The 20,992-nt window shown below is 37.7% G+C and overlaps 1 protein-coding gene across 1 annotated transcript in view; it reads right to left on the bottom strand.

Moving 5' to 3' along the window:
• Positions 1 to 8,232, bottom strand: part of gbe1b (glucan (1,4-alpha-), branching enzyme 1b) — a 97,763-nt gene extending 89,531 nt beyond the window's left edge. Inside the window, exon 1 of the mRNA XM_079246463.1 lies at positions 8,094 to 8,232. Within this exon, the coding sequence (XP_079102589.1) occupies positions 8,094 to 8,191 (98 nt within the window). The 5' untranslated portion in view covers positions 8,192 to 8,232. The remainder of the gene's footprint in view (positions 1 to 8,093) is intronic.
• Between the last annotated feature and the right edge of the window lie 12,760 nt (positions 8,233 to 20,992).

The following is a 20,992-nucleotide window of genomic DNA, read 5'->3' as shown; positions in this document are numbered from 1 at the left end:
CGTTCTATTAGCCAAGAATATGCATCGTTTTCCATCTTTGGCTTGTTTCAGCTGATTACTTTTCAGTCAAAGAACATCCATTCGTAATCATCACCTCAAAGGGAATAATCAGATTTGCTTTACACATATTGCATCACCCGTCCAAGCAGAAGAGCAAGATTCACTGCTGAATGTTCACTTTGAAATGAGTTGTGATGATATATTCCAATCAAAACAGCGGTCCCAACGCTCCCTCGTTTCATTTGGTCACATTCAAAGGACACATGTTGCCCCAAGCTTCAAAATCCTAGCAGCACTTCCTGCAGACTTGCACAACAGGAAGGGCAAATAATGAAGTGTGACAGCAGAGTGCTGCTCACTGCGGCTGTAACCTGTGCGGGGCATCAACGGCTGTTTGCACCATCAGTCTGCAACAAGCATCCTGATTAAACCAAACAAAAGCTGCTGACCGCGACCACTGATACTGTAACTAATTACGATGGGACACCCACAAGATCTGCTGGCATCATTCCAACTGTGGCTGTATCTGGTGTGAAGCAAAGTTCAACTGAGATGCGGGCAGCCTCCAGTCATGGCGCAGTGATGAAATCAAAAGAATCAATTTTTGTGGTCATAGGTCTCTTTTCTGATAAGCCAGCTAAATTCTTCGCAGCGGGACTCGGCATGGCACCGTCATCTCAGAAAGCTCTTGATTTCTGCCTGAGTTCATGCTCCGGGTTTTTTTTTTTTTTTTTTTTTTTTTTTACTGTGGGTGTGAGAACATTGGGAGCTTATCAAGAATTAACCTTCACACAGCAGTGATCCTATATGTAAAATAATTTATGTGCAACTTTCATCAGCGGGACAGGTGTTCGAGACATGTCTAAGGTGCGGCGAAGCTGAAAAATCCCAAGCTGTGTCTGAGATGGAACTGACACGCTTATCTCTCCGTGAGCCTGGAGCCCTGCTCGCTTGCTTCAAATACAAAGCAGGTGGTCCCTTAGCTGCCACGTAGTAAAACAAGGCCTGCAATATTAATGAAATAGATAAAACTATGTGGCCCTTTGCAAAGTTCTACGGCCTTTTACCGAGGAGGACCCAAACATGAACCACTCTGGATCATTATCAAAAATAGATCAAGCAAGTATGAGGCTCATTTAATATCAAGTGTGGGGGGATTTAGTCAGTCTGTACAGACTAACCCATCATTTTAGCCCCATTTAATAGGTGTGTTCCTTTTAACATCATGAAAATTTTAAACCAAGTGCACAAAGTGAGGGCTGCACGGTGGTGCAGTGGTTAGCACTGTGGCCTCACAGCCAGGTCACTGGTTCAATCCTTGGCTGGTTCGGTCAGTGGCCTTTCTGTGTGGAGTTTGCATGTTCTCCCCGTGTATGCATGGGTTCTCTCCGGGTACTCCGGCTTCCTCCCACCATTTGGTCACTCTAAATTTGGTCACTCTAAATTGCCCCTAGGAGTGAGTGTGAGCATGAGTGTGGTTGTTCGTCTCTCTGTGTGTGGCCCTGCGATGGACTGGCGAGCTGTCTGGGGTGTACCCTGCCTGTCACCCAAAGCCGGCTGGGATAGGCTCCAGCTTCCCCGCGACCCTGAATTGGAATAAGCGGTTCGGAAAATGAATGAATGAATGAATGCACAAAGTGAATATGGAAAGATTTTTTGGTTTTTTTCTTACAAAGTATTAAAGGCTACTGTGTACTGGCGCACACTGTGTCTATTTGCTCATGGAGATTACTGCAGACACAAGGTACACAAGGTTGAGATATTTACAGAGTTGGGAGTTTTCTAGCCACTCTTTAATTTTCAGCAAATGAAAACTGTATTATTTTGGTATCCTTTGGGAGATTAGGAGAAAAAGAGTTATCTGAAATGAGTCATCAGGAAAACTGTCCATCAATTTTGACCACCCGTCGTTAAACCTGAGTATACAGGAAGGATTTATGAGTTTTCTCCCTGCATTATTCAAGCGCAGGCATTTTAATATTGTGTTTGATAAGCTGAATGACTAAGACATTATAAAAGTGTCAGGATGGTTCAACAAAACAATATATGGATTGTATAAATGTATAAATACAATTAGAAAGTTTTGATGAGGAAAAAAAAGGCTTTGGAACGGGGGGGGGGGGGGGGGGGGGGGGGGGGGGTCGTTCAAAGTAGAAGTCTGCTGTATAATGAACTGGTGCTGCTCTGATTAGAAATCACATACAGTACATGTCAAAGATAACTTTTGGAACAACTTTCCACTTTCTTGCTCATTACTGAAGGAAAACATAAGAAGCAGTTAGAAGAAATGCACGATGCAAACACAGGATGGTCCGTTCAAAAAAATAAAAAGTTTGATTCCAGATTTTTGTAAAGTTTAATACAGTATAAACATAAACTTCTGGCATCTGAAAAAGTAATATAAATGTTTAATTGCCTTAAGACCCAAACTTTCCCTCATACTTGGTCTGCAGCATCATGCTAGATTGAAGTGTTCATGTGGAAATGCCATTAGCACATGTTCTGGTAAGTGTTCCAGATGTTCGCATGTGCACATATACATAACCGCTCTGCATAATAAGCCAATCGCATACAAAATGCATTTAAACCATAAATAAAAACGAAAGCACATCACATCATTCAGTAACCTGCAGAACAGCCTTTAGCAGAAATAGCCTGAAGTAACTGTAAGTTTTCTGTAAGATGCTGTCTGTCTCACATGAATGTAGATGACTTTGGGCAGAACATCACTTCTGTTTAAAGACATTTGCAGGCATTTCATAAGGCAGAACTTTATTCAGGTTGAGATCTGGACTTTGGACAACTTAGGGTGCATTCATATCAGGATAGTCCGCCAGACCCGGTCCGATTGGGGACTCGGCTCAGTTGTAGGGGGATGTATTCATGTGGAACAAGATTGAGTTCATGCTGCATTTTGGCCAAACCAGCCAAGCCATTAGAATAATATCTCCATTCCCACTGAAGCTGGCACTGCACACGTATTTAGCAAGAGAAGACAAGACCCACGTGAAAAAGAAAACTCTGTATCCTCCACTCACGAGGTAAACATGGAACATGAAACTATGGCTGTTTTGATTATTTTCTTATATTGTCTTATGCAAGTATCCTGCAGAAACACACTGCAACCATGTATGCAGAATGAAAAACAGACGAGGCAGAGGACTCTTAACACCGTCGTTATGTATTTACCCACAATGCAATTTTTTGTAGTCCGCTTCCTGTATTTGGTCAGCTTGAAGTGAACCGAGACCTGCGTTTGCAGTCGGACTGAGTCCGCTTCTTTGATTCGAATCAGAATTGGTTTGGCACGTTCACAGCTCTCAGACTTTCTGAGCAAATGGCCTCAGATTCTAATCAAACAGGCTGATGTGAATGTGCCCCTTAATTCTTTTCTTTTACCATCCCATAGTCATTTTCTGATATTTGCCCTGTTGGCAATATTTGACTACTGACTGCTCTAGTTAAGGTCTTCAATGACATCTGCTTGAGTACAGATAACAGCAGCATTTCAGTTGTGGTACGACTGGACTTCAGTGCTGCACTTGACACTGTCAACCATAACATCTTGCTAGACCATCTGAACAACTGGGTAGAACTTAGAGAGTTCCTATAGAACCTAGGGCTGCTTGATTATGACAAAAGTTATAATCACAATTATTTTGACTGAAATTGAGATCTCGATTATTGAACACGATTATCCTTTTATCTTTAACAACATGAATTTTTTTTTTTTTTTTTTTTACATTAAACCACGACTTTTAAAAAAAATGTCTTTAGAATTCCACATATTTTAGAAAACAAACAAATAACATGAAGCTTTGTCTTGACAAAGTGCAAATACTGATGTAAACTGAATAGATAAATATAAGTAAGGATTAAACAATGTTGCGCGTCGTGGTGTTTCCGACTCGGTGTCGGACATTATAACCGTCTAACATACAGTTACAAGTTGTTTAATCCGCTAATGCCATGGTCCCACAGAGTAAATATTTTATAACAAATTTCTATTTCTATTCTACATTTGCTGAAGTATAGGAACTATTTCATGTTGGCCTGGATGTAGTTTTTATGCCAAACAACAGCTGTCAGGCTGCAGCGCGTTTCTCTCATTCACCTATTAAAAGACAGCTGATCTGAACCAGCTGATTAACGCGTTGCTATGGTAACGCCCCGTAATGGACAGATATTACAGCGATTTAACTCGCTGAACTACGTGTTGTTTATCAAAATCAAATCAAACTTTATTTCTTGAGCACTTTTCATGCCACGGGCAACACAAAGTGCTTTACAGGATAAAATCAAGTCATAAGGATTAAAACAAACAGTGGATAAAAAGGCATTTAAAAATAATAGACACAAGCTCTTTCCACACACACTCACACACACACACACACACACACACACAAGGACATAGAGCAAAGAACCCCCCCACACCCACCCACCCACATTCCCCGAAAAACATCATTACCTGAATACTGTCTCTAACTGAATTCTGGTTAATAAAACTAAAAACATTAAGTGAAAAAATTCTGACTTGGTGCTGATGTGAGGACAATACATCGGGATCCATCCACACCAGGAGCCAGTCCCCCGCATGCTCATAGGGGCCGCTGCCACAGGAACCGCACAACTCCCAGGCAGCAACGGGGCCACCCCGCAGCCGTGAAGCTGCAGTGCTGGACCCCGCGCCACCCAAACAGCAGCGGTCGTCATGACAACAGCCCCCAGACCAAACACGCAGGGTCCCCAGCGTGCCGGATCCCCATAAGGAAAACACTGGAGTTAAAACCAGAAGATGAATAACCTTAAGAAGCAGTAAGAAATAAGAGCAACAATAAAAGAAAATATACATATATACAGAGAAGGACTTCACAATAATGTATTAAAAATAGGAAATCTAATAAAACAATTTAAAAATAAATTAATAAATTAAGTAAATTAAGATAAATAAATAAAGTCAAATAAAATTCAGTTAAATGTTAAGCTAAAAAGGTGTGTCTTGAGCCTCTTCTTAAAAACATCAACAGTCTCCGCGGCCCTGAGGCTCTCTGGCAGGCTGTTCCACAGTCGAGGACCATAACAAAGGAAAGAGGTCTCACCGTATGTCTTAGTTCTGACTTTAGGAACCACTAAAAGGCCAGTACCAGAGGACCTCAGGGTCCGCGAAGGCTCATAATTAAAAAGAAGGTCAGGTAAATAAGAAGGCCCAAGACCATTAAGACATTTATAAACAAGTAAAAGAATCTTAAAATCATGCTAAATGCCGCCAGTTCTCACTGACAACGGTATAAACTATGTTGTAAAACAATATGTGCCTTCAAGTCAGTCGCCAAAACACCAGAAAAGTCTCCAATAACTACAGAAAAAGTTGCTAGATTTGTCGCTAGTCGCTTTTAACAAAAAAAGCCACCAGATTTAGCGAGAAAGTCGCCAAGTTGGCAACAGTGTCTGAATGAAAGCAAAGCGGCTGTGGGAGGAGTTTACAGCACAGCTCTGCAATGCCAGAGACGCTCGATTAGCAACTCAGGACAGCAGGAGAGGAAACTGCAAAGAGAAAAGTAATTGCACCCTTTTATTTTCATGATCGTTGAAAATCCAAATCGTAAATGAGATAAAAAATCTGTTTAAATCGCCCAGCCCTACTTGGTCACTCAAAATCATTTACCACCGGTAAATCTTTTGAGCACCTGTGCAAGAATTAGGATAAAGAATACAGAATAAAGAATAGAGTCAACGAGCAAAAGCAGCAAAAGCAGCAAAAGCAGCAAAAGCAGCGTCAAGTGCTGGCGAAAGCGTGCATAATAAACTCCTGACGAAAACGCTGCAACAGGCATTTACCTGTGAAATGCCATACGGCCATAGTTCCTGCTGATGGAAGGAGATCACTGCTGCTGTTGCCGAGCAAATCTAACAAATAGCTGATGACTGACACAAAATTACACAAACAATTTTGTATTTTGTATATCGTTATAGGGATATAAAATGAGCTATCTCGTGACATGAGATTTTGATCATATCACCCAGCCCTACTTCAAATTATGAAAACATTATTAATATGTTACCATAAACATAGTGATGATGCACAAATTTACATAGCTATGTCCCCGGTAGACCATACTGTTCCAAACACTAATCAAATGCACTGACTGAATTAACAGTCGGATGTGTCGTAACTACCTACAGTTAAGCTAAAAGTGTAATAATCGTTTTGGAGTCATGGAAGACAAACATATAAGTTCAAACATATAAGTTAACAAACAACAACCAAGCCTGAGATCTGGGAGTTGTCATGGATTTAGACCTGAAATTCAGAAGTCACTTTAAGACAGTTGTGAAGTCACCCCATTATCACTGAAAAAACATAAATGTTAAAGACTGATTCTCTTCAGGGTAAAGCAAAACCTGTCCATGTGATTATCTGACTATAGACGACTGAAACTCTGTCCATACAGGACTCCCTCACAAGTCCCTCAGACAGCTACAGTTTGTCCAGAGTCCTCAGAAGAACAAGTAAATGGATCATATGACCTTAGTCCTCAGATCTTACACAAACTTCCTTCAAAATATTGCTATTGGTTTATAAAGCACTAAATGGTATTGGGCCAAAAGACATTCAGAATCTTCTGTTCTTTTATGAACCAAGCAGGTCCTCCAGGTAGTCAGGGGCAAATCTCGGGAGTCTAAACTAATGTTTGGTTTTTATTCTCATCTCATGTGGAATAAACTCCCAGAAAGCTGCAGGTCTGCTAAAACTGCCAGCTCTACAAAATCAAGGTTATAGACTTTTTTAAAGAAATTATTTTCCTGCCTTCTATTAAAATAATTGTTAATTTTGCACATCTTTCCTACTTTCATTTTAGCTTTTTCTCTTTTAATTAATTTTGTTTTATTGCTTTCTGCACCCTTCTGTAATGCTTTCATTTTTATGCAAAGCTCTACACTCATAAACTTGCCTTGCCTATAAAATTTGACACTAAAGAAAGACTGACTACTTTTTTTTTTTGTTTGTTTTTACCTTGCAATGATTCAGTTTATGTCTTTCCTTTTTGGTATCGTGTTAACACACTTTACTGCTGCAAACCAACAAAGTGACAAAATGTCTACTTCCACAAAAAGTGATCACACTTACAGATATTCAGTTAATGGGATGTAATCAATTAAAAGCATTTTGATGTTACTCAGACTCTTGATTTGACACAAGTTTTCCTACAGAGGATTCATACTTACTTGTGTCATAGTTTTTTGTTCAGATAAAAGAGACCGTGACCATGTGTTGATGGCCATCTCCATCTGTCTAATTTTAAACCATAGTGAGGACTAGATATTTTTATCGTTCCCTGATACATCAAACCTCACAGTCATGTGTACTTGTTCACATGAGTGGAACTTTGAAGGTCAGGGCTGAAAGAGTGAATTGTGCAATACTTTCTGTCTGCTTACTCAAGTTTCACCAGCTAAATAAAAAACCCTGCTGTACCAGTCAGAAATGGCAACTCTGACCCCAGTTTTCACAATAGAGATAAGTGATGAAAACCTGGAGACATTCAAGTTAAACACTAATCAACATGATGACTATAAAAAAAAATAAATAAATAAATAAAAAAGAGGGAAGGTAATGCAAGTGTGATGGAAGTGATGCTCTACCAACAGCCAGGAAAACAGCTGAAGCATTTTAGCTCAAAGCACAACTACAACGTGGACGTCATCTGACTGAAACATGCACAGTTTTTAAATTCCGAGCATGCACACAAAGTTTAAAACAACTTGGGGTTTTCAGCAAGAGTTTGCTATTGGTCGATACGTCGCGTCTCTGGACGTAAAGTCGGGTCGTTCTGCAGGCTAGGGGAGACACAAGCTATGTTAGCCACAATGCATGAACAGGGGTCGCAGCTACAGACGGACCCTAATTTTAAAAAAATCCAACATGAATACATGGTTAGAGTCTGGTGCACTGCAATGATCACCTCAAAGTTAGGAGTGTGTTTTTATTTACAGAGTTGCAAGCGTAAACATGGCTCTTCCACTGCTTTGTCGGGGACTGATTGTTGGAGACAAACTGTATACAAAACTACTGTTTGGTTTATTTATTTTACCTCCTTTGGAAGTCCTTCTCGTACGATTTAAGATAAGGATCCGTTTGGAGAAGACTGCTGAAATCGGGAATGGAAACATTATCTTCTTGGTCTGCCATGGTTTCTCCAGACAAGACCAATCGAGTACAGAGTACAGCTCGCAGTGACACGAAGAGAGGACGGCAACGCGTGCGTCCGGGGTTTTGTATCCGGAGTCAACAGCGAATCAGAGTGCTCCGTGCCTGCTAAGCCCCTCCCATTCCAGTGTGCAGGCTTGCAGATGGTCAGACACGCCAACATGTGAGAGACAAGCCAGGTTCACATGTGATCTAATTTAGCTTTAAGGTGGCAGATGAAGCTTTTACCCTGTCAGAGGAAGATGTATCAATTTGAACGAATATGTGCAGCTGTTGCTGAGTATTAATCAGCACAAGTTTTATGGTTTTAAAAGTATTCAGTCTGATTAAATGAAAAAATAATACATAAATGCAACTAACTAAAACAAACAACATTGTTAGGCGTACTTTTTGATTAACAAAACATACTGACATAAAGTATAATGGCATTTTTAAAAAGAGATTTTTATCGTCAGGATTAATCTTATTATAATGACCTTATTTTAGCAACCTTGCAAGGTCAAATGACAGGGGTCAGTACCTGCAGACTATATGTCATACACAGGCTCTTTACAGGCTTTTCCCATGAAGACTGGCCATAAAAGACTGATGAATCTGCTTTCATGCACGTTCTGAAACTACACTATGCTGGAGAATATATAAAATAACTAGCAGCATATAATGCATTTTTTTGTAAAAACATCAGAATTATTATTGTAATTTAAAATTAATGTGTAACGTAGCATATAACACGGTTTCCTAGAATGCAATCTGAGTTTCTGAGGCTGGTTCCTTATTCATTGAGAGACAAAACAAGAGGCCCCATACCCCCTTTAAATCCTCTGAATCTTATATATAGATAAAATGAACAAGACATTCAAATTTCACTTTTGTCTAATGTTCAGATATTTGTTTTGAAACTTTGTACAATTGAACAAATGGGCAAAAATGTATTTATTTATCAAAAAGTTAGCATACAAAAGGTTAGAAAACCTCTCTTTTTTTCTTGATGTCTGTAATTGACTCAGGAAGTTTGACAAAGACATCCATGAGATAACCTTTGCACTACTTCTTTTTGGACTACTACTTCTTGTAGCATTTAAATTATTTGGACAGTCCCTTCTCCTTTTAGAGAAGCTTTACATCGATCATCCAACATGCCACAGTTCAGTTGCATAATTCCACAGCTGATAACTAAGTTAGACTGTATACTCTCAAAGGAACAAGCCTTTTGGTTTAACTTTTCATATTGCACTTCTGTTTGGATACTTTAAGCTCATCTGCCGCTTATGTTTTTAAAAGATTAATGATCAGTTTATAATGTCCATGTCCTTCATAATGTGAGGTGTAATGACCAGACCACACTCCTGAGACCTCTACTGGAGATTTAGACCTTTTAAGCTTGTGTTGATTTAATATGTTACTTACAGTGCTTTTCATTAAAGCCATATTATAAGTATAATATAACTGGCTTTGTAATTTATTTTTTTTATTTGTTTGTTTTTGGGAAATGCAAACCATGCATTAAGCTTTCCATTTTTTTTTTAGTAAAACTGCTTAAAACAAATATTGCCTTCATGGAAAGAGAAGCCATTGATTGGGCAAAGTTTCATTCTGCCAAAAGTTTATTTTAGAGTCAGAGACTGCTGCCACATAACTGGAGGAGACCGCTTCTAACATGGAAGCTGACAAGGACTCCACATGAGTGTTTGTGTGCGTGTGTGGCAGTGGTTGAGGACATTTTCTGCATCTGTTCAATTGTAATGCTGCAAATGTGTTGTTTTTTTTCCTGAAAGATTCAACATCCACTTCACCAGCACTTCCTCCTTTTCATTTAATAAGCCTATCAGTCCAAAACTGAATGCTCACATTGTTTTGATGTCATTGTTTATTGCCTCAGCAAGCTTCACAAGCTTCACAGAAGTGCCGGGACTAAGTTATTGAATTCGAGATGGATAGCCTTGTGATAATTTAGATTAAATCCCTCTTGGAAGAGGCTGATAAATATGCATGCTGACTGAAGACACAGAGCAGCTCTTGAGAGTGTTGTCCTTGTCACAAAATAAAACTGTCCTAGCTAAAGGTCACAAAGTGAGTGTCATTCTGAAGAGCCATCTGTTGGTAATAGATGGAACAAGGGTGTTGCTGTCCACAGCAGAAGGTTATGCCAATAAATGTTGTCTCTTTGATTCACAGCTAAATAACAAATGTTTACAAGTATATGTGGGAAGACACAGAACTCAGGGACAGCTGGAGACATAATATTAGACTTTAGCTGAAGGATGTGAAAATGACAAGCTGTTACAAACAGCTGATTGATTTGAGTTCAAGCGCTTTTGCCAAACTTGAGAGTTTTTTTTTCTTTTTGTTTTTGTTCTTTTTTGTAATGAAAGATTTTCCTGTATTTGTCTGAAAAAGCAGCCATGACTTGAATGAAAATACACAATAAACTTAAAAATTAAAGTAATGTTTCAAAATTATGTGCAGGAACAGTGAGATGTAACATTTCTCATTGCATGTTATTTTGCAATTTTGAAACTTTTGAGCAATGCAATGCAAACCCAGATTTATTAATGATTAATCCTAATCAATAACCAAATTTTCATTATAACCAAAGCTAATCCTGTATTTTTAATGCCTGACTAAAAACTATGAAAAATCAAGAAATATTGTTGATAAAATGACGTCATCATCACCTCCTCAAACATCTTCAGGTTATTATTTGTTTAAATATTTGGTACAAATCACATTTGGTTCACGCAACACTATACATAAGTATATGGCAACTTATGAGAAAATGCCGACTTTAAATATGTTTTGGAGCCTTGGAATACTAATATTACAGTTTCATGGATCACAAAATTTTCTGGTTTTGTGACTAACAAAACTTTGTGACTTGTAAATAAATGAAGCATTTTTAGTTCAAATACCCTTGATTTGACCAATGACTGCATCATGACAAGAACTGCTCTTGCAAGTAGGTGTAACACGGGGTGCCCGGGGCGTGTTAAAATAAAATAAAGAAAGAAAATAAAAACAGGTAAAAGAGGGTCCTTCCGGCCACCTTGGTTTTTTTAAAAATCAGGGGGAGCAGAGTCAACCACACGAAGTCTCAATAAAAAGCAATTTAATAAAAACAAGATAAAATAATAAAAAGGTTAAGAAGTTAAAATAATAAAACCCCAGTCCTCTAAAATGTCCCTAAAATGTCCTTTAAAAACGTCCTTTAAAATGTCCACTGTGCAAGCAACAAGTTAAAAACACATGCAATAAAACTATTACAATTTAAAAACCACACTTTGACCCAGTCACATAGGGATATGACTCTTCTAAGCTATCATAATATTCACATATTTCCTTTAAGAAGCCACAAAATCCATGTAAATAAGTAGAAGGAGGTGCATCTCATTACAATTAAACAACTAAATGAAATGTGTGGTCAAGTGTATTACATGAAACATTTTTTGGATTTGCATATTTGCATCCAGTTAAATCATATCTGTCACTTTCTGGTTAGGTTTAGGCAAGAACTGGTTTAGGAAAGAACTACAACTGTTTGGGTTTAGCAATAAAAACTATTCAGAGTCAGAGCTCTCACATCACTACAGGTCACATATTCTTTCAATATATAAAAGGTTTTTTTTTTTGGCCCATATGAAAGCCTCAAAATGTTCTATTCAGAAGACAGATCCATATGGAGTGACCCAAGAGTTTCTTAGCCTTAACACCAGTCTTTCAGTAAATACTCTTACATTTAACAATATCATTAAAACTGCTGTTTTCAGGTATTGAAAGGTGTCATTCCACCATACAACAAGATGATCTCTGGTGGTTAACTTTGGTTTAACATATTAAGTGCTGGCGGTGGCATCTGAACTTGTACACCGTCTCAGAAGCATAACACAATCCAAGCTATACAATTCCATAAGCCAGAAAGATGGAAAAATAAAATAGAAATCCTCTCAGCTGTGTGCACACACTATGTGCAGCCTAGAAGGCGTAGAGTTATCCCATCATCATGGCGATCACGGAAAAGATTTCTATAGTAAACAAATGAATAAATAAATGTCCCCTGAGTTCAACATTGCATGAGTTTAACTAAAATAAGCTCAATAAATCTAAATGACACAACAACCTGCTATCACATTACAATACAGTATACTCAAATATAAAAAGAAATTATTTCTCTAGTACTTGTAATTAACTTTGTTGACACTCGTCTCATTTACATGAACGTATTACATGCTTTCCTGTTTTTCTGTTTGCTACCAGATAATGTGTGACTTTGCTGTATTTTCTCAGTCCGAAAACACCTGAAAAATCATTGTTAGCTCATTCCAGTATCAGCCAGACGTTTGATAACGCCACTAATTTTCAGCAAGTCATGCCTCAGTTCCTTGAATCTCATTCACCCAGACTTCACCCCAAAACGCACCACTGCTTCTCCCAAGATGATTCCAACTCTGGCTGCTTTTAATTTATTCAGTCTGAAGAAATGAGAAGAGGCGTGAAAATGAGATCCCAAATATCCTTCTTCTGCCTCTGATCTGCACGTCCCGCCGTAGCAGCCTAGTCAGTAAGACATCATATCAGAGATGCAAAACACAAGTGAAATGCCAGATCTGTGGGACTTAATAGAAGCTGACACAAACAGCCCTCTCATTCAACTAAAGTGGCGTGAGTGCACAAGCAAGCTACACTGATATCATTTGTAATGAAGAAAACCCAATTAGTCATTAAATATCTGTAATTATTCATGAAAGCATTGTGGAGCGTCCAAGCTGAGAGAGTTATCCTCTAGGGTGTTTACCCAATATGACACTCCTCCAACACTAAAACGATGCGAGCTAAGAAAAATGATTAAACAGAGATTTCCTTGAATATTGAGAATACTAAAAGTATTTTTTTTTCATGATACTACACTGTCATTTGACCAGACACAAGCACACCTGAAAAAACAATCAGTAGTAATAAAGACACTGATGACTATATATGAGGATTAGGAAAACCAAATGACAAAGAGATTGCATTTATTTGGTGTTTTTAGTTTTCTTGTCTTGTGCTTTATGTATTCATACACCATTTCATATCATTAAAATTTTCACACACACACACACACACACACACACACACACACACACACACACACACACACACACACACACACACACACACACACACACACACACACACACAGATGATATAATCCAACTTTGGACCATTCTAATGTAGCAAGCCCACTCACCCTGCTGTATAATATGGCTTGTAGTCCTGTACGTACCTCTGGGGCAATCAACATGAAGAAAATTTGAATTGTGTCATTAACTTTTTGGTTAAATTTAGACTAAATCATTACTTTGACAGAGTTAGATAATTCTGCAACATGGCCATCAGTTTAAATGTAACGCAGGTGGCAATGTTAACATGAAATCACAAGTTATTTTGTGTTTTCTTTTGACTTTCAGGAGTAAACATGAACATTACCTTCATGAACTCCATTTTCAATGCTTCACATGCAATAGCTCGCGCCTTGCACGCATCTTGCACTGGGGAGGATGACAACTGCTAATAACAGCTTTAAAAAAATGCAAAATCATCTGAAATGCCTCTGAAAGACATGGAAGTAAATCGTTAAAGGGATATAAACATGATAGCATATGAAAATATCAGGTTTGCTGATGTCCCTAAATTACAACAGGATGGATCAGTTTAATGTCAATATTTATAAATTTAATATTACCAGATCTTACATTTGAATTACGATCATTTCTTCAGCTGTTTACTTCCATTTCTTCCATAGTATGAACATATTGCAGTCTGAAACTTCGTGTGCTAACTTTGTAAACTTTAAAATATTCAGGCATCACTTTTTTAAAAGCTAAAATGTCTCTAAACTCCAGCTGTCCTGCAGATATACAAGAGGAAAAGTCAGTTCTGTAACTGTGCTGGTAAAAAGTAAGAATATAAGGAAGGATAATGTATCTGCATCAATGCGAAACACAGCAAGCTAAACAAAAGCATAAGGCAGTAGCTCTGTAATTATTCATCCAACAACATAATTAGGATACATTTTCAGTCTCAAACTGCTGCTGACTTGAGAGGCTGTGGAACTGAGCATTATCCTCATCAGCCAATTACGTTCAGACTGTTGTGTGGTTTATAGTCCGTGAAAATCTAAAAATATGCTCTCCACAATGCACTTTACTTGGCAGCAAGCCTTCCAAAATAAAAACAAAATAAAACACTTCATATACTTCTACTGATGCTGATTCAGAAAGTTATAGTAATAATAAAGACATCAAAATGATATTGGATGATAAAGACATTCTCCTTTATCTGAGTATCAAATTAGATGATAAGCATCAGTGTGCTGAAATAGTGCACCCCATACCATTCCTCTGAAAGGTGGACGGGAGCTCTTTTGAATGCACCCGAGGGAGAAAGCTAACAATAAAGTGGACCAAATTGAATGTGAATGAAGCTAATGAGAGGCCATAAGATTCGGCCCAACCTTCAACTTCAAGTGGGAGCTGGGATCTCTAAACAGACAAGGGACTGACATAGGAATAGAGATCATTAATGAGAGACATTTAGAGAAAGGAGGAAGAGATATGGGGGTGTCAGGCAGAACACAAAGCATTGCACACGGGGTTCTTCATCTGTAAGGTATTGCTTTGTAGAGTTTTAACTTTCTAAATGATGTGTCGTACCATCTATGCAAAGGCTAGTCTGAATAATTCAAATAGAAGATGCTGGATGTGGGAAATGCATAAAAGTTGAAATGTGGTCTCCGATGACATCAAAGTTGCTGATACAGGGGAGGACACGAGGAGGCAGGCAGCACACTCATGGTTTTTTGGCTAAACTCATTTATGGATTTCAGACTCGTCAGCCCCTTGAGAAGTAGTGAATTGTTAACACCTGACCTCACAATATAAAAGGCCAAATGGTTTAAATCAAGCAGAAGGGGCTCAAGGGACAGCATCAAAGAAAGAGGGCGAAGAGGCTGAATTTCAGCGAAGGGAAGTCATGACTTCTTCAGCAGAAACAAGGACACGATTGTCAAATAAGATTAGAGGAAAAATAATAACACTGGCATCAAAGTTTAAAAGAAAACATTACTTCTGAATATGCTGCAGGTTATTACTGGCCTGTGTAACACTTTAGCTTCCAAGAGGATTTCCTTTCCTCCACAGCCAACATCCTTCCAGCTACACAACGCTCGATTAGGATGCAAAAGAGACAAACATGTTGACATGAGTCCATCTGATGACTCCTTTAATGGAAAAGTAGAATGATTTAAAACAACTTAAAGAGAAGACATGAAAGCAGCCATTGGTGTTTTTGATTTGCAGTTAGTAACCATGTCTCCTCAGATCGAAAGCAAGTTATGAAACAACATAACTACTGGTATGACAAGAAGCAAATATTCACTAACACTTAATCAGAAAAAAGCCTGATAAGAGATCATTTATATTTTACTCAGATGTTGTTCATCAGAAAGCTAAAAACGGAGAAATTCATCAGAGAACAAAATGAATTAAGTACTCAGAGGAGACATGATTGAGACATTTTTTTGTTTGTCTGATACAAAGAAAAACATGCTGCAGAGACCTTGATGGAATGAATTTGCATCTCTGTAATCTTATTTCATTAACGTCTGTATATATTTTAATTAGATGGTCATAATGAAATGATTTCTTTTCACAGACATTATTTAACCTTGCAGTTCCTCTTCTTTAACCTTGCAAAAGTAATCAGTCAAATAAAGACAATGAGAGGTGTGAAAGGACGGGGATTGGTATCTATTTGATGCAAGCGCCACGCTTCAAATTTCTGTATAAGTATGTAGGATGTACGATTGAGTTCAGTAATGCCTACCTAATGTCAACAAACATGCATAGATGTATAAAATGTAGTACTCTGTAGCTTATCGAGGTTTGGCAGTAAATCATTGTTATTTTATTTGGTTAAAAAAAATTCTGTGATACATCCATCTTTTGGATTGTTGTGCTTAAAAAAACAGCTCTGTATGGAAAATTGTGACGATGTAAAAGGCAAATAGTTTATTCTTTGTTAGGTTGGTCATTTTTTTAAAACAGTGTTTTAAAAATTGTTTCACGTTTATCTGTTTATTTATTAATTAAAAAAAAAAGTAAAGTGCAACACGTACATTCTGGATTATACTTTCTGGCAGATTTCACCAGTTGCAGCTGTAAAACAACACAAATCCTCACGATGGCATTTCTTTTCTTTTATAGAACATATTGCAAGAGCTTTTTGATAAACAAAGATGTAGATGAGATCATCTAAACATGCCTCAGACATGAAATATAAGTTTTCATCATTCACAAGTTTCAACATGATGATTAATTTGGGCAAAAAATCTGAAATCTTGCACACCTTGTGTTATATTTGTGCACATATAATTAATTCCACCATGTTTATTTGTGATGTCTTCATTGCACATATTCATTTTTCACCAGATAAGAATGGTTAATCCAAGATGGAACAGCTCAAATCAAACTTCTATGTTTATTGTAAATGAGATTTCACATGACTTTTATCGACTGTTTAACAGCAAAAAGCCATTTTTGTTTATCGAATCACCAGGCGAGTAAAAATCCGTGGTGAAATGTAGGATGTAAAATATGAAATGATTGGAAAAAAGTGTGGTAGGTTTCTGAAAAAAAAAACTTTTATATGTTGAGCACAAAACAACAGAATTATGAGACTGAAAATGAAAACTGTGCAGGAAAATGTGAGAACGTATTCTGAGCCAGCACTATTGTTGTATCTGTAGTACGCAGCCATAGCTTTTAAGCAGCAAATTAAGATATTAAAATTTTATTAAGGATTAAAATTTTAAAAGAAGAGTGTTTTTTCACAAAGAAAGCCCGCATCAGTAATGTGTAATGTCATCATCTTACTGGTGTTTTCAGAAAATACAATGACCAGCTTCATTGTAAATTTTATTTTGAAATCTTTTAGGGGACAAAATGGCATTTTTACAACATCCTCTGTTACAACCATTTGTCAGAACATTTACAGAATATTTTTTAAAACTTAATTTCATGTAAATGTTTCTCGGTGAAGCTGAACAAATAACACAAAGCGTGATTCATCAGCCTTACATTCAAAGCCTTTAAATATGGGATAATATTACAATGTCAAAAGATTAAAAAGAAAAAAAATCTCTTGTTGGAAAATCTCATATTTCCAAGATTTGATCCCTTTGTTAAACAGCGGGTGCAGTGGTTAACAAAGTATGAGGTCTCTCAATGGGACACAGGAATTATGACAAGTCTTTTATCCCATAACAAAAAGGAGTTTAATAACCATCTATTCATGTTCTTCTTTTGCCCCTCATACTTAAAAGAACCCCTCCTGTGGCCTGGACCTACCATTCACTTTTTCTCCACTGCTTTGAAAGAGGTCCATTAATAAAAGAATTATATGTGATTATCTCCACACGTCTTAAGTTGAAGTTTGCAGAGGGCGAATCAGATGCCTTTTTCCTGTTGCCCTGTGAAACGACTGCTTGCAAGGCCAGCCATTTCAAACTAAATTTGGTTGGCCTCCATGTCAAAAGAGGGGCTTTAATATTTCTCTTCTTATTAGTTTCATTTTTATTTTTTTCTTCTTTTTTCACAAAAAAGAAGTTGTGTACAACATACATACACATGCATCCATGTCTGCATTCACATACTCACATCTTCACACATCCATATGTATCTTTATAGGCGTCTAACAATACAGTTGGCAGTAGACATGTCTTAAAGGGGGTAGAAGGAAGTATAACTTATTACCCAGGCTGCTGCCTCTCCGAATCTTGTCTTCTGATCCTGCTGTGGCTTTGGGTCTGCCAGACCTCCTTCTGTCAGACTTTACCCCAGTTTCTCACTGCCTTCTGATAGTGGGGGAGTGCACTCACTGACACACAGGCTTTCTTACAATTTCTTGTTATGATTATCTGCCAGTTCACCACTTTTCAGACTTTTTACTGACTTGACTTTTATGTACATGAGCTGCTTGAATGAATTAAATAAAACCATTAACAAAATCAAAAGAAGAAAACACTGGAGTGAACATTGTATGCTCCTTTCATGGCCAGTTATTTATCATCACTTGATAAGGATTTTCTCTCTTTCTGTCTCCAGGGAAAGTTTTTTATTCTTCCTTTTTTTATTTGTTTTTGTAATAATAATTTTCATTTTCTGGCTCATGTACATGTACTCCTCCTCTAAATTTCAGGGGTAGATTCTCCGTGGCAGTAGACCGTGTAACTGAGAGCATCACAGCAAACCTTCTGCTTGGACGGTTGTGGTAACCCTTGTAGATTTTCTGTGTTAACTACAATTAATCTTTTTTACAACCTGGAAGAAAGTTTTGCTTCCAGAATTTACTGCTCTTTGATTGCACCTATTTTCCCCTCCACCACTCTAATATTCCCTGCGCCACTGGCTGCGCTACAATTGATCCATTTTAAATTAAATTCTGCACCTTTTTTTTTATTATTTATAATAACACCACACATTGACTCATCTAAACATCTTTTTCAGTCTGACAACATGATAATTGTATCTGCAATTTCCTGGCACATATTTATCTCCATCAAAATGCTTTGACAGTCTATGACTGAAAGGAAAAGAATGAGCATTCAGACGTGTCTGAGGCTTTAATTTGAACAAATATTACCATATTCCAGAAAAATAAAAACATACATGAGCTAACTAGTGAACATTCCTCTTCATCTATATTTCTATTAACAAGTTATTTTAATATGAACGCTTTGAAACACCAGCATACAATAATAGTTATGAGCCTAAAGGAAAGGAAAGCGTGCAAACTGTTCCACTCTGATCATGTGCCAGCATGCAGTGAACGATCCTGACAAGTCGCAGTAGGCAAACTGACTGCGTGTGTTTGGACTGTGGAAGATAACCAGGCAGAAATCCACAAAAAAGTGTCTGAATTTCACACATGAAGATCCTACACATTCTCTTAACCTTGATAATCGTTGGAAATGAGATTTTCCTCCGCCTTCTTCCATGACTTTGTTGATGGGATTAGTCAATAGCAAATAAATATGTATTTAACATTCCAAAGATGTCTTGATTTGAGACAATTTTTGGTCACCTGCCTAATCTGATTATTCAGTTGTTTCTTTCAGCTTCAGTTTTACAGCAATTAATAAGCTGAAGTTACTAAGAGATTTATGACATATAACAGATTTGTGACAGATGCATAAAGTTTCTGAGACATTCAGAATGACTTTATGATAAGAAATTTGATCAAAATCCTGTCGAACACAATCTGATTCTTGTCTTCTGCCCCTTAATGGATAACACAAAGCAGAGGATTACACCATAAGAATTTTAACATGTCACATGGTAAATATGGGTAAATGTCCCTAAAAAATTTTTTGTTTTCCAGATTTTGTTGAAGGGACACATAAAGACCTGATAACAGATAAAAGGATTTTCTTTTCTGAGAACCATAATAATATCTGGGAAAATAAACATCTGTGAAAAACAACACCTCAGTGGGAAAAAGTTTGCAGAAGAAAATGGCTAAAAGTTTGAACAAATCCAGGCAGGTTAAAACAGGATATACTTCACTGTTAATGGATATAAAAGGCACCATCTTTATTAACTACTTAGCTTGATGTAGTTCAACTAGTGTGTTTCTTTTTTTTAATCTGTTTTATTGGCTATTACTGAATATGAAAAGTAGTTAAAGATCAGAGAAACATTTGAGGAAATGGAATGTTATATATATCTATAAACTTCACACAAAAACCTAAATGATTTAGGTTTTATATTTCTTAACTTTTGTCCGTGGTGGTCAGTGTCAGGTGTGCACAGTGTGTTTGTCAGTCAGAGTTTATCTGAGACAGCTGTCAGTCTATTGTTAGTTATAGTTATTTTCTGCCTTCAGAAAGTTTCTCTTAGACGACACGGCACAAAGCTGTCCAAGTAGCACCAAGCTTTGTAATGCCGCAGATATCCTAAAGTTCTGTTGTTTCTGGTTGTTTTTATCTGGTATCCCCCTGCGCCACAGTTGTTTCAACACAACAGGTTTTGCTAAAGTAGACAACTGAGTTTTAAAACATTTTGTGTGTCTTTTATTGTAGCTAACAATAGATAGTCTCCATGTGTAACTGCAAATTAAGCGTCTATTTAAGGAAATGTGAATAAAATGTAAATTGAGGACATGTGCTTGTCTGCATGCATGAATCTCAGTTAACAGCCCATAATGGCAATGTCATTGTTCTGCAGATGAGGTGAGAACAGCCCATTAAATGTCAGTCTGCTTATGCCTCCCTCTCTCAGGGCCCCGATAGGGCTCTTCTCATTGCAGACCTGTTTTTGGAGTAATGCCACAGATGGTGATGAGCCTGTGTAATCCCTGTAGATTTCCACGGTTTATAAACAGCAAGACAAGCAGCAGGTCCCACCGATCTGAACAAACACTTCTAAATCAGGAGGTGTTTATCATGCCTGTTTGGGGTGGAGGTTGTAATTATTGCAAACAAGAGCAAACATGCAAAGAGAAATGGATTTCACAGATGTAATTGATTGGGGGAAAGGCAGAAGATTCAGTCGATGTAACCTGCAGCCCATCAACCCACCCACCCTCTCTCTGCCGGAGGATTGCACGATACTATTAGGTTTATCATACTTTACAGCACCTGATTTATAGCATTCAAAGTGATGCAGGCTGCACTTCATTTCCTGGGGCTACATCTGAAGAAAATAATCTTGAGCACAGCTGAAAATTGTGCATTGTACCTCAGCAGAC

The sequence above is a fragment of the Telmatherina bonti genome (assembly GCF_933228915.1).
Source record: "Telmatherina bonti genome assembly, chromosome: 9".
Lineage (NCBI taxonomy): Eukaryota > Metazoa > Chordata > Actinopteri > Atheriniformes > Telmatherinidae > Telmatherina > Telmatherina bonti.
Note: the sequence above shows the minus strand (reverse complement) of the source record. Positions and strands in the feature narration are given on the sequence as shown.